Source organism: Neophocaena asiaeorientalis, unplaced genomic scaffold (genome assembly GCF_003031525.2).
Source record: "Neophocaena asiaeorientalis asiaeorientalis breed wild unplaced genomic scaffold, Neophocaena_asiaeorientalis_V1.1 scaffold523, whole genome shotgun sequence".
NCBI classification, from domain to species: Eukaryota; Metazoa; Chordata; class Mammalia; order Artiodactyla; family Phocoenidae; genus Neophocaena; species Neophocaena asiaeorientalis.
In genome coordinates this window covers 2,022,843-2,037,811 of record NW_020175436.1, presented here as the reverse complement: position 1 = coordinate 2,037,811, position 14,969 = coordinate 2,022,843, and the positions used below count along the sequence as shown (strand labels likewise).

The 14,969-nt window shown below is 51.3% G+C and overlaps 1 protein-coding gene across 1 annotated transcript in view; it reads left to right on the top strand.

Annotated features, from left to right (window-relative positions):
- The window catches only part of SCARA5 (scavenger receptor class A member 5), a 118,165-nt gene that overhangs the window by 99,062 nt on the left and 4,134 nt on the right, over positions 1-14,969 (top strand). Inside the window, exon 8 of the mRNA XM_024767733.1 lies at positions 7,168-7,362. Within this exon, the coding sequence (XP_024623501.1) occupies positions 7,168-7,362 (195 nt within the window). The remainder of the gene's footprint in view (positions 1-7,167; positions 7,363-14,969) is intronic.

The window sequence follows — 14,969 nt, the reverse complement described above, 5'->3', positions numbered from 1 at the left end:
TTCCACTGCAGTGGGCATGGGTTCAGTCCCTGGTCAGGGAACTACTAAGATCCTGCATGCCACGCGGTGCAGCAAAAAACAGAAGCCTAAAGACTGTGTGACAATTACCTAAAAGTAACTCCACGCACCAAATGGTGGTGACATCTGTAGCCTACAACTGCACGTGAGGAAGTTGTTGCTAGAGATATCTCCAGAAAATGCAAAGCTCCTTCGTCCAGACACAATGTCTTGTTCTTCTCCACCATCTGACCTCTTCTGTGCCTCAGCCCCACCCTCTTTACTAAGGGGCCTGGTCAGGTCTGGAGCAGACCTGCGATCCTGCTGCAGGAGGGTGGATGAGGGCCTTATGGTCGGTCCCAGGAGTGGCCTGGGTAATGGGCAGGGTCAGCAGAGCAGGTCTGGGAATGAGGAGATGGCTTCTGGGGTCTGGCCCTGCAGCTAGGCAGGAAGCTCCGAGCAGGGATGAGAGCCACTGATGCTCTGGGAAACCTGTTGGTGAGATGACGGAACCCTTTGATCTGGGAGAGAGCAAGGAGGCTACCCAGCTGGAAAGGACCAGTCTCCTGCCCTGAGTTCCATGCATCAGCTTCCTCCTCTGTTAGTTACGGTGATGCTGCTCGTCGAGGCTTTGGTGGAAGGGACTCCTCTCTGCTTCTCTGTATAAAAAGGGAGCACCACTGACCCCAAATCTGGGGCAGCAGGGAAAAAAGAACATCGGGGAGTCCCTGCTATAGGAGGTATGAGGAAAAACTCGTGCCCAGGACTTAGTGGGCTAGGACTTGGGACAAGCTATCAAGTCAGGAAACCCTGCACTCATCCTCCAGGTGTTCGGTGGGGAACAGCGTTTGGTGTTTCCCTTCAGCTTGGGTCTCCCAGACCAGAGACGGAACGCGGACAGGGCTCTTCCTGCAGAGAGCAGGGTGTGGGCCAGCCTGGCGGTCGCTACTGTCCTCTCCACTTACAGACCGTAGGCACGTGTCCAGGTAGATTCCAGTCTGCAGAGTAGGGACCCCAGAGCAAGAGAAAGAGTTTGATATTCTCTTCACTCAGGGGGTTCCCTTTATGAATCAAACTCAGATATCCACATGAGCTTCGCTTGGCGGACTGGGTTCTGTGGAGTTGTGGGTCCACATTTTGCTCGGGAAGGATTTCCCAGGGCTCACCGAGCTGGGAGGTTAAGAAGAAAGTAAAGAGGCCTGCCGGTCAAGGGCATCTATTAGGGGAAGTCACATGCAGTTGTGACAGCCTAAGTTCCTCTGCCCCCCACCTGGGCCATCCCCTCTGACTGGCCTAGGAGTGCCTGGGCTTTGTACAATCAAAACCCCTGCCTTCCATCTTCCTCTACTGTCATGAGCGAAGAGAGGCATCTCCTTGACCCCAAATAGACCCACACACTCCCTGGGGAGCACTCTGGGTGGGTGTCTACGGAATAAGCTCCCTGGACTTACAAGAAGTGTAAGGGGGTGGGGGGCACGTACCAGGCTGAGGCAGCCTCCCAGACACCACATCTGATTATGTCGGGCTGACACAGCTGTGGGGTAAGAGCGTTTCCCATATGTGGTTGGTTGCTTGGTGGGAAAGCTTTGCTCTAGGGCAGAAACTGCTGGGAAAAAGCAAAGTTTACACCCTCTGCCCGCAGAAACCCAGACCTCTTAGCAAGTCATGTCATTCTCCTCAGCTGGAGACGGGGTCAGTGTTGCCATCACTGGGTGATTCCGCCAGTGCATTCCAGGAGGTGGCATTATGGCTCAGCCTGGGAAAGGCTGCCTCCAGGCCCCCCTGTAGCTTTCCAGGGCAAAGCAGGCTAGAGATTCTGTTCCTAGGACAGCCCCTTAAACTGTCTGATTCCCTGAATTGGGGCAGTTTGCATCATAATCAGGTCAACTCTCAGCCACGGATTTCCTAAGGAAGGTATCCACAGGGATGGGCTTTTGTCAAGGGGAAGAAAGGATTTAAAAATTACAGCTTCGTGCCATGTTCTGTAAGATGGAGCTAGACCAAGATGTGCCTCATTGATTCTTCTGGGGCATGCAGCATCTGCCGATCCCGTGGGCAGAAGCCCTGGATCGGGGGGAACCTGGGAACAAGTGAAAAGGAACAGGCTCCAGTGCTTGATGAGCCAACCCTGGGGTCTGGGTGTGCGGGGCGCGGGGGGCACACGTAGCCACAGGACTGATGGGGGCCATGACCTTGCTTGATGTGTGGGGAGCATGGGGCATAGACCAGGACTGACGCTGTGTCCCGTAATTATGGTTACCATATGTTTCCAATGTTTGGAAGTTGATCTGTTTCCAAATATTCTTTTGCCACTTCCATATACACCGAAGCCTCCTGGGAATTCTAATATTTCAGCATCCAAGTGACGCTCTCCAGATTTCCCTCAGCACTCACTATAATCACATGACAGACCACAGCCTTATTTTCTCATTTGGGATGTATGGTCATTGTACCAATAACTTGAATTCTGGGTCCAGGATCCGGGACCGTCCCACTGAAAGAAGCCATCAGTGAGGGGACTGAGTAGAAGGGGCTGTGCTGTAATAAAGGGGGTGTTGGAAACACTGGTAGCCCTGATGCTGACTCTCCTCAGGCTCCCACCAAAGCCGTTGGCTCTGGGGAGCTGTGTCCACTAGACAGGACTTGCCCGCTGGGGTATATACTATCTGAGTGCATTCCTTCGTGCATGCCTTCGTTTAGCCCAGCTTGGGCATCTTGATATACCAGGCACTGTATCAGGCCACATGACCTGTCTTCAGAATGCTTACAGTGTCCCAAAAGAGTAAACAGGAAATTATTACATGGAGTGATAAGTATGTCCACAGAAGGGGCTGTAGCCAGGTATGGGGGAACCACAGAAGGCTTTCTGAGAGATGTGACATTCAAGCTGAGATTTAAAGGACATGAAAATCTTAGGCCAGAGTAGAGACATGGGTTTTTCTGAGTTGGGGGGTAGGGGGAGGTCCATGTTCTCCCTCTGCTCATTCAGGTCAACACTCAAGGCCTTCCTTGTCTCCCCGTCCAGGATGGTGCCCCCCGCCATGATCCATTCCCTTCCTTGTCTCCCCATCCAAGATGATGCCCCTCCACGATCCATTCCCTTCCTTGTCTCCCCATCCAAGATGGTGACCCCACCACGATCCATTCCCTTCCTTGTCTCCCCATCCAGGATGGAGCCCCCCCCCACGATCCATTCCCTTCCTTGTCTCCCCATCCAAGATGGTGCCCCCCCACGATCCATTCCCTTCCTTGTCTACCCGTCCAAGATGGCGCCCCCTCCACGTTCCATTCCCTCCCTGTGCTTCTGTTCCCATCTGTGCATCACTATGGGGCCATAGTTATATTTTTATTTGTTTCCTGGTTTTATCGCTAGTCTCTCCCACTACAATATCAGTCCACGAGGGCAGAGACTTTGTTCATGGATGTATCCATAGCTCCTAGAACAGGACAAAGCCCCTAATAGATGATCACTTTTTTGGCAAAACAAAGAAGTGAACACAGTGAGTTCAGGCTGGCCAGCGTGGAGACATTAAGGGGGAAGCTCTGAACATCAGCCCTGTTTGCCCACACTCCACCCAGCCTCTTCCTGTTATTTTGACCCTGAACTCTGCTTGGCCTGCTCTGGGACACACGGCATCCTCCTGCCCCTTCTCCCTCTACTGATGACCCCACACGGGGGCTACTGTTGGAGGCCTCCTGGCCTGGCGTGGCCCACTGCCACCGTGACAGTGTGGTGACAGAGGTGAGGCGGGCCTGGGAGAAATCAAGGCTGACATCTCAGCCTCGGCCAACCCACCAGGGCCAACCCCTGGCCCGGGGCCAGGCCTCCTTTGCTGCTGCTGGCTCCAGGTTAGCTTGTCATGACTGCTCCCAGGGGAGCGTCCCTGTCTCAGACCTGGCCTCTGCATCCTGCTTCTCTCTGTGTTTTCTGTCTCCAGGATTCCTACACTCTCTCGCTCATCCTCAGCCTTTTCTGATAACCTGGCTGGAGCTTGTAAACCCACGTGGGGCGAATAGGGATGAAGGATGCATAGAAAATGGAATTAAACTTTTCCAGGAGCCTTTCCGTGCCATCACACCGTACTCTTGCAGCATCTTGGGAGGGGTGTGGTCTCCTGGGGACTTCTGTGGTCACCCTGTGCAGAATATTCTGGGGTTTTCCTAGCCTGGGCAACTCAAAACAGACACGCAGCCAGTTCTAATTCCTCTCCTTTCCCATGTGACACAGATACGGGGTTTATCAATTCTGCCACCTCCTGCAGGATCCTATAAAGGTCTTTGCCAGGACTTCCCTAGTGGTGCAGTGGTTAAGAATCCACCTGCCAATGCAGGGGACACGGGTTCGAGCCCTGGTCCGAGAAAGTCCCCCATGCTGCGGAGCAACTAAGCTCATATGCCACAACTCCTGAGCCTGTGCTCTAGAGCCCACAAGCCACAATTACTGAAGCCCGGGCGCCTAGAGCCCGTGCGCCGCAACGAGAGAAGCCCCCGCTCACTGCAACTAGAGAAAGCCCGCATGCAGCAACGAAGACCCAACACAGCCAAAAATAAATAAATAAATAAATAAATTTATTAAAAAAAAAAAAAAAACGTCTTTGCCAAGTCATAGTCATTAGAAGAGGGAATCCCCTAGCCCAGCCGGTCAAGAAAAGAAAGACAAAAACATAGTCCAAGGATGCAGTACTTATTGGGAGCAGAACTTGACTGGGTTTGCTATTTTCTTTCTTTCTTTTTTTTTAAGATAAGGACTTTTAAAATTAATTAATTAATCTATTTATTTTGGCTGTGTTGGGTCTTTGTTGCTGCACGCAGGCTTTCTCTAGTTGCAGCGAGCGGGGGCTACTCTTCATTGCGGTGCACGGGCTTCTCATTACGGTGGCTTGTCTTTGTTGCGGAGCACGGGCTCTAGGCACGCGGGCTTCAGTAGTTGTGGCATGCAGATTCGGTAGTCGTGGCTCATGAGCTCTAGAGCACAGGTTCAGTAGCTCCTGCCATGTGGGATCTTCCTGGACCAGGGATTGAACCCACGTCCCCTGCATTGGCAGGCGGATTCTTAACCACTGCGCCACCAGGGAAGTCCAGGTTTGCTATTTTCGCTGGCGGTTCGTGGAAGGGTTTTCCTGCATCGTATCACACACCTGTCCCCGTGTCACAGCACAGTTGTACCCGTCTCCACCCCACACGTCCAGGCGGCTTCTGGCTGCAAAAGTGGCAACACTCCAATATCTTGTCAAGCTCAGGTCCCTGAGGGGCGAAGATACCTGCCCCCCCACCCCAACTCATGGCATGGCAGACAGGTTGGTGAAAGGACCTTAGATGACACATCGGTAGACCCAAGCTGCCATCCCAGCTCTGGCACTAATGGTGTGTATCTCCCTGACGCTGTACCGCTCCAGCCAAACCCTGGCTTTGAGATGATCCAAAGGCTTTTTTCAGCTGCTCCCCTTGGAGAAGTAACGCCTTGCTTTGTAATGCAAAAGAATGAATCTTCACTCTTTCATCGATGTAGCAGACGTTTACTGTACATTTCCTGCAGCCAAGCTCTGTGCTGAACAGAGTTTATAGATGAACGTGACAGGGCTTCAGCCATCAGAGATGGGGATCGGGGGTTGCAAACTAGGACTTGCTTATTTCCTACTACGTTCCAGGCACCGTGCTTGGAGCCTTAACACAGGTCATTTCACTTAGTCTGCAAAACAGCCCTATGCGTTGTCCCCATGTCACAGTTGGGGCAATGCCCTCAGAGAGTCTAGAAGACTTTCTTAAGGTCGTTCAGGTAGAAAGAAGAGTCTTGTATGTGCCAGGCGCCGTTCTAAGCCCTTTACACCTATTGCTGTGTTTCACTGATTCTGTGACACACATTTTAACATCTCTGAAATCTGGAAGCCTGTAGCAATGTGTATAGCCTGCCACTGTAACTGGCAAAGCTTCTTCCTTCTTAGTAGCATGTAAAATAGTGATGGGCCTTACAAAACAGCGGCTTTTTAGATTTGATGAATTACTGTCCCCCACTTAACAGGTAGTAAGGGACAGAGCCAGAATTCACACCCAGGTCTGTCTGGCTTCAGACACTTTCGTGCTGACAGCCTAGTGGGAAGGTGGACACAGATGACAGCACAGGGCTGAGACACTCCTGGGGGACCTCTCCACCTACTAAACCATGCAGCAGGGCCACCTGTTCACAAAGCCTTGACCATCCCTTGATTTCCTCTGTTCCCCTTCACCCTCCGCTCTGGCAGGCCTGACTGCTGGTCACCAGGTGTCAAAAGGTAGAGAGGAATCCAACAATTCTGCTCCTTGGTATTTACCCAAATGAGTTGAAAACTTATGTCTACAGAGAAATCTGCACAGGAATGTTTGTAACAGCTTTATTCATAATTCCTTCCAAGAGGTCCTTCAGTGGGTGAATGGATAACTAAACTGTGGTACATCCAGACAATGGAATATTATTCAGTGCTAGAAAGAAATGGCGCTATCAAGCCATGAAAAGACATGGAGGAACCTTAAATGCATATGACTAAGTGAAAGAGGCCAATCTGAAAAGACTACATACCGTATGATTCCAAGTATATGACATTCTGGGAAGGGCAAAACTATGGGGACAGGAGAAAGATCAGTGGTTGCCAGGGGTTTGGAGGTGGGGTGGCAGGGGAATAGGTGGAACACAGGGGATTTTTAGGGCAGTGAAACCGCCCTGTAGGACACTGTAATGATGGAGACATGTCATTAGACATTTGCCCAAAGCATAGAATGGACAACACCAAGAGTGAACCCTAGTGTAAACTGTTGACTCTGGGTGATCATGCCGTGTCATTGTGGGTTCACAGATTACCGCCGTGGTGGAGGTGTTGATAGTGGTAAAGGGGGCTGTGCATGGGGGGCTGGGGGAATAGGAGGTTTATGGGAAATATTTGTACCTCCTTCTCAATTTTACTATTAAAAAAAAATAAAGTCTATTTAAAAAAAAAAGGTGGAGAGAAGATGGGTGGGGGTGATAACGGGCAGGGGTGACACCACGGTTTCTTCTGGCTGCCGGCTCCACCTCAGCTGTAGCCCCAGCTCCCCTCTCCTATGCCGGGTGGTGGCGGGGAGTCGGGGGGCGGTCCCCAGGTGGGGCCCCACTATGTCCAGCTCGGGTAGTGACCCGTGACCCTGTGCTGCTCCCGGCAGGTGGCATGGAGGCCCTGATGGTCCGGCTGGTGAACGGCTCGGGCCCACACCAGGGCCGCGTGGAGGTGTACCATGAGCGGCGCTGGGGCACCGTGTGCGATGACGGCTGGGACAAGAAGGACGGAGACGTGGTGTGCCGCATGCTGGGCTTCCCCAACGCCGAGGACGTGCACCGGACGGCTCAGTTCGGACAAGGTAGGGCACCCGGAGGAGGAGAACGTGGGGCGAGGGTCCCGGAGGCCTAGGCCTGCCCTCTTGTCCAGCATCCCCTTGACAGAAGTCCTGCCAGTGTCAGCCGGGCTCTGCCTGGATCCTTCCCGCCATGACCACGGGATGCTCACGGCCCCCAAGCGAGCTGGTCTGTCTTCAGACAGTTCTGCTTATTCGAACATTCTTCCTTCCCTTGAATTGACTCCCTTTCTTTTCTGGTCTCCTACTGGCCCCTGTTTTCAGCCCTGCATCTCAGGACTCTTATCTAATCCCACGCCCATTTGTCCCGATTACATCTTTGTTACTATTTAGTGCTTAGATAGCACTGTCTGTGTGCCAGGCTCGGTTCTAAACATGTTAAAAATATTCACTCACGTAATCCTTACCACACTAGGAAGCAGGTACAGCTATCATCCCTATATTCCATATGCGGAAACGGTGGCACAGAGAGGCTAGATAACTTGTCCAAGGTCACACAGCTAGCAAATGGCAGAGCCCAGGTTCAGACCCAAGCAGGTAGCTCGGGAGTCCGTTCTCTTATCCACTGTGCTGGCTGTCCCTGCTCCTCTTTGAGTCTTTTCTTCTTCAGATGAAGATCTCCAAACACTTCATCGCATCCTCAGGGGAAAAGATTTTGGCAGTCTTCACCATTTTGGTTGCTTTCCTTTGACAGGCTTAGACGGTACAGGAGAGTTTGAGGGAGAGGTGCAGACCCTTCCTGGGCAGACGGCCGATTTGAACCATCTGTCCCTTTCCGATTGCAAAGAGGTTGGCTCTACCCCAGCTCCAGTCTCTATCCACAGCACTGTGTCTTCCCCTCAGGCTAGTTCTCTCTATTAGTCTGCTCAGCTGCTGTAACAAATACCACAGACTATAGGACTTAAACTGCAGACATTTATTTTCTCACAGTTCTAGAGGCTAGAAGTCCAAGGTCAAGGTGTTGGCAGGTCTGGTTTCTCCTGAGGCCTCTCTCCTTGGCTTGTAGAGGGACACCTTCCCCCTGTGTCCTCACATGGTCATCCCTCTGTGTGGGTCTGTGTCTCTTCCTCTTAGAAGGACACCAGTCATATTGGATTAGGGCCCCTCTAATGACCTCATTTATCCTTAATCACCTTTTTAAAGGCCCTGGGTCCAAAGACAAGCACATTCTGAGGTCCTGGGGGTTAGGACTTCCACATAGGAATTTTGGGGGGACACAATTCAGCCCATAACAATTTAGCTACACACACAGCACACCACACATTCACACTCAAACATAAATACTCACCGTCACAGATGCTTTGCCCTTCATTGGACCTCGAACTCAGAGAAACCTGTGTTGACTCACAGCTAAAACAATGGTCCCACCTGCTTGAAGACGGTGCTCCCTGCACCTGTGTAATAATGGGCTGTGCGCGACTGTGTGATCTCGTTGCCCCTCCACCCTGCATCTTGGTGTCCCATCTATAACTTAAAGGGCCTTGCAGACTCGGTGATGTGCCTTCCAGCTTGGGCCCCGGGAATGTGAAATACTTCTGCTCAGCTGTCACGAGGACCTGCATTCTGGCAGGTGTGGGGAGGGATTTGAACTGACCCACTCACATTCAGTTGCCAGGTCCCCTGGTGACCTGTGGAGGGACCGCTGGCCCCGCTATGGAGACTACTTGTGTCATGGAGCGTTTGCTGTCTTACCTGAGACCATGGCGGCCCAGCCCACTGTGCTAAATGGTAAAGGGCCTCATGGTGAGAGGAGGGGCATCCTTTTCAGATGGGGACATAGAGCTGGGTCCCCACGGCTGCCTTGCTTCTCGCGCCCACTTTGGAGTGCCACAGTCCTGGCTCAGAATCTTGTCCCTTAGACCTCAGTCACTGTTGCAGACTGAATGTTCGCGTCGCCCGCCCCCCCAAATTCATAGGTTGGAATCCTCAGCCCCAATGTGATGGTATCAGAAGGTGGGGCCTTTGGGGGGTGATCAGGTCATGAGCAGAGCCCTCCTAATGGGACTGGTGCCCTTATAAAAGGGACCTCAGAGAGCTCCCTCCTGCTTCCATGAGGACGGACAGTAGCCTACAAGCCAGAAGAGGGCCCTCCCCTAGAACCGGAACACGCAGGCACCCTGGTCTTGGACTTGCAGCCCCCAGAACAGTGAGAAATAAATGTGTGTTGTTTAGAAGCCACCCAGTCCGAGCAGACAAGACAATCACACTCACTGAAGTGACTCCTGTGAAATGTGTTGTGACAGCTGGCGGAGAGATTGACTCCAGCGTCCTGGCCTCTCGACTTCAAGGCCAGCGCGTGGGGAGTTCAAAGGGTCCAGCTCCACGGAAGGCAGCCCACTCGGGGAGAGCGCTTCCCTCCCATCTGAAGCTCTGTGCTGGGTCTCAGCCTGTTTTCTTCAAGGAAAACTGCCGTTTCTGTTTGCATGAGGAACAGAAGCAGTGGGAACGGTCCTCGTTTTCCTTTTTTGGCTCCAGTGAGGGCTTCTCCCTAATAAGTGGAAGTAAACCTTTGGAGGGGAAAAATCATAAACTCTTTTAGTGAAGCCACATTAGATCATTTGAATGTCATGGGCAGGGTTAGCCTAAAACTCTTTCATCCTGCCTTGATTTTTGTATTATATGGTGTGAAGGGAAGCTCTACAATTGCCACCGGATTTTTTTTTTTTTTGGCCGCATTGCACGGCTTGTGGGATCTTAGTTCCCCGACCAGGGATCGAACCCGGGTCCACGGCAGCGAAAGGGCCGAGTCCTAACCACTGGACTGCTAGGGAATTCCCACCACTCAAGTCTTTAAACCAGTCAGTGGGAAGCCAGGCTCGCTTCCACATCAGCATCAAATTTGCACTGTACTTTTCCATCATCATCCAATAACTTAGGTCACGTGATATTCGAGACCTGGACAGGTAGGCAGGCCAGGTGTCACTCATGGGTGCACAGAGGGAAGTGGGGGCCGGGGAAGGGATGGGGCTTGCCTGGCACCCATCCTCCTAGCCCGGCTGCAGTCCCTTCTTCCCACAGCGGCTTCTGGCACTTTCCATGGGCAGGCACTAGGCTCAGCACCGGGGCACAGAGTTGAGTCAACCTAGTCTCTGACCTCAGCACATTCAATTTAGAGGGGGAGGCAGACATGTTCACAGATTCTAAACTGTTGGAAGGGCTATCCTGCCCTAGCAGCTGGGGGCAGAGGGAGGGGAAGCCCGCCTCTCCTGGCAGCTGGCGGGGTTTGCATCGGGTCCCAACGGCCATCTGACCACAGCCTCGCATCATGCAGGTGCCCCGATTCCCAGTCCGCTCACCCTCAGCCTCACGGAGTCTCCCAAGCCCCCGGCCCCGCTCTCCATCCACGCTTGTTTCTCTTCCGGCTGTGCTTCCTGCCCTGCCAGCCAGGACTGCAGACTCGTCCCTTCTCGCACCCTCACCCACTCCCGTGTCCCTTATCTGCTGGGTCCCTGAGTCTTAACAGATGCTACCAGTGTCAACGTCTCTGGTCCCTTGACTCTGTCCTCTCCTCTCTGTTCCCCCTGCTCTTGCCTTAGGAGCTCGGGCTGGGTAGAGCAGTGGCTAGGAGCTCAGTCTCTGGGTCAAAGCCAACCTAGCATCCCATATGTGCCACTTACTAGCTGGTGACCTGGAGCAGATTTCTTAACCTCTCCAGGCTTCAGTCCCTCCACTTTTGCAGGATGATTGCAAACGCGAAGTGAGATCACATACAGTGAGCAGTTAGCACAGTGCAGGCCCTGAGGTGCACATTTATTTGCTGCTTGTTGGGTGGAGATGGGGGCGTCCTCCATGAGCTGCTTCCCATGCTGCTGCCCCCTGTCCCCCTCCTGGCTGCCAGGGATCTTTCTAAAATGCGCTCCTGCCTCTGTCACTCCCCTGCCCGATGTTCAGTGGGTCTTTCCTGCTCTCAGGATCAAATCTGGTTTCCTTAGCTTAGTGCCCAAGGCCAGTCCTCACACACCTCCCGCCTCTGGCGACGCATCCCTTAGCTGCGTGCGCCCACGTGTAACCTCTGAGCTCACACAGCTGTTTCCCGGCTCTGTATCCCCTCACGTGCTGTTCCTTGGGTCTGGAATGCCTTTCCCTCCTCTTCACCTAGCTAATTCCTCCTCAGCTTTTAAAGTCAGCTCAATGATCACCTCCGGAGGGGAGCTTTGCCGCTCCACCCCAGCCCGTGATGTAGATACCCCCTCTGCTCCCGTGGCATCTTCTGCGCGTACCTCTCACACGCTCCTGATCGCTGGGGTATGTGGGAACACCTTGAGGGCAGAGCTCCAAAACCCGGGACTGTGCCTGGGATGTGATAGGTACTGGATAAATGTGGGAGGGAGGAAGGAGGGACAGGAGGAGGGGGCGAAGGGAAGAAGGAAGGAAGGAACTTCTGTGCCTGCCAAACCTGTGTCCTCCCCCGAGCCATACAAGAAACTACCACACCCTGGCAGTGCTCTCTGTGGTCTGGCACCATAAAAGTTTTCCTGGACAGTGCTCAATAATTGAATTATCAGTTTCCCTGGGAAAAAAGCAGGGAAAGACCCAAATGAGAAAGACTTGGAGATTTTTTTTTTTTAATTTTAAATTGGTCCAAGAGCTGTTGGAGAGGGAATGAGTGCAGATCAGGAAGATGGAGGGTGATGGCTGGAGCAAGGGTCCAGGAGGAGATGGAGGGCGTGAGACCACCATAGCACTGCTGGGAAATTAGTCCTGAGCCCGCCAAGAAAATCTTTCTTTGAGACAGACAAAAGGAGCTGAGGAGGGGTACAAATGCATACAGATTTGTAGGTGGGAGTGGGTGGACAGTATTGGGAGTGTTCTCTTTTAATTATATTATTAGCATTTTTTTTGCCCTTTTTTTCTAAAATAAAATTCAAATACTGGGAGGTGGCTTAGTGCAAGGGTCAGCAAACATTAAAGGGCCAGGGAGTAAATATTTTGGGCTTTCTGGGCCAGATGGTCGCTCTCACAACTACTCAGCTCTGTAGTTGTAGCATAAAAGCAACTACAGACGAAATGTAATCAGACTGGGGGCAGGGAGGCTCTGTGTTCCAATAAAACTTTATTTACAAAAGCAGGCAGTAGGTCAAATTGGGTTTGCAGCCTCCTGGCTTAGTGATCTGTGCTGTGTGCCGCGTATGTGGTTTTGTAAGGAACGGGGACTGGACTGGCAGGACGTCAATGGCCTGGGTCATGATCTCATCCCCTTAATAGTCGTGGGGCAGGTTACTTTACCTTTCTGGGGCCTTAGTTTTCCTACCTCTTAAATATCTGTTTGATAGCCATCCTGCCTGTCCCTGTGTGAGGCTCAGATGGCAGCCTGTAGGAATCAGTGTAACTCATTCTGATCTCAGAGAGACAGCAGTGAGTGGTGGCTTGAAGCAGGATCTTAGTTCCCTGCCTAGGAACTGAACCTGGGTAGCCTGGATGAAAACCAGGAATCTTAGCCGCTGGACCACCAGGGGCCAGAGGCTAGAAGTTAAGTGGCCCTGGCTCTTGCCCCCATTTGAAAGCCAGAATGTTTCAAGGAGGCAAAAACTGTAAAAGCACGTACAAAGTTTATTATTAGAGACACAGCACAACAAGTGGGAGAGCACACAGAAAAACGGTTTGTTGGTTAGAGACTGAAGCAAGGCAGAAATACACACCTACAGAAAGGATGTAGGTGTCTTCTAATGAGGAGCGCAGTAAAGAGGTGATTTAAATCATTTATTTAGGACAGTCCTTCCGGGTCTTTGTTTACCTTTGGCCAATTTCTTGTTTCTTATTCCACGCCTGACCTGTCCTAGGACTCTCCCCAACATGCGTGCTAACTTTTTGCTAAGATGGATCCCACTGCAGAGGCCTATGGGGGTCTTGGCATCACTTATTATGGGATGGCACCCCCTCCTTTTTGACCCCCCCAAGGAGTCTTAATGTGCCTGTGCAGTCAGGGAGTTTTTCTTAACCTCAGGAGTAGTCATCTTATCTCTTTACTTCAGCAGAGCTCAGTTTTTGCCACTAACTTTGTCCTTGGAGTGTCTGGGGGAGAACAAAGCTTCAATTTTACTGCCCTTGACAAACACCAGCTGTCCAGGCCAGGGGCCCATCTACTTCCTACCTCAGTTCCTTCTATTAATATTACTCAAACATGCAGCAGCTCAAATGTTTGTTCCATGAAGCAGAGATTTTTGGTTTTGTTTTTATACAATTTTGAAAAGTTGCTTTCCCTTTACAGTTATAACCAAATATTGGCTATACTCCCCATGTTGTATATTGGGCTGGCCAAAAAATTCGTTCAGTTTTAAGTAAAAATAAAAGACACATTTTTCATGTTCACGAAGAACTTTATGGAACAACGGTTTCACTAACCGAACGAACTTTTTGGCCAACCTAGTAATACATCCTTCAGCTTATCTTACAGCCAATAGTTTGCACCTCCCTGTTCCCCACCCCTGTATTGCCCCTCCCCTCCCCTCCCACTGGTAACGACTACTTTGTTCTCTATATCTGTGAGTCTGCTTCTTTTTCGTTATATTCACTAGTTTGCTGTAGTTTTTAGATTCCACTTATAAGTGATATAATAGAGTATTTGTCTGTCTCTGACTTACTTCACTTAGCATAATGCCCTCCAAGTTCATCAGTGTTACTGCAAATGGCAAAACTTCATTCTTTTTTATGGCTGAGTAGTATTCCATTGTATGTATGTGCCACAGCTTCTTTATCCATCTGTAGATGCACACTTTTGCTTCCGTATCTTGGCAATTGTAAATAATGCTGCTATGAACATTGGGGTGCATGTATCTTTCAAATTCGTGTTTTTGGTTGTTTTCAGATTGCTGGGTCATATAGTAGTTCTATTTTTAGTTTTTTGAGAAATCTCCATACTGTTCTCCACAGTGACTACACCCGTTTACATTCCCACCAACAGTGTTTTTCTTCAATCATTTTTTGTTCATTGATGTAGTCCCTACACCAAGAATAGTGCTGAGCATGGAGTAGACTCTTAAATACTTGTTGGGGCTTCCCTGGTGGTGCAGTGGTTGAGTCCGCCTGCCGATGCAGGGGACGCGGGTTCGTGCCCCGGTCCGGGAAGATCCCACGTGCCGCGGAGCGGCTAGGCCTGTGAGCCATGGCCGCTGAGCCTGCGCGTCCGGAGCCTGTGCTCCGCAACAGGAGGGGCCGCAATGGTGAGAGGCCCACGTACCGCAAAAAAAACAAAAACAAAACAAAACAAAAAAATACTTGTTGAATGAATGAATGAATAAGGATAGAAGAAAATCTCCACTTACGCATCCCAACAATATCACCTTCCAACAGCTCTAAGTGTCAGAAGACCTGGCCTCTCGTCCCAGTTTTTCCTCCTCAAGGTAAAAACCTCACCCTGTTGTTTAATTTTTCTGACTGTACAGTAGGGAGCAGAGTAGCCCCTTTCCCGCTTACCTGATGGGGCATCTTACGGAGCTCACAGAGAGACTGCGGAGGAGCAGACCTAATCTAGAGCAGGGCTTCTCAGACCTAAATGCATGCCTGAATCTAGGAGATCTTGTTAAGATGCAGACTCTGATTTGCGTCCGGGTGGGCCCGAGACTCTGTGTTGCTAACAACCTCCCAGGTGATACTGATTTCCCGGTCCTTGGGCC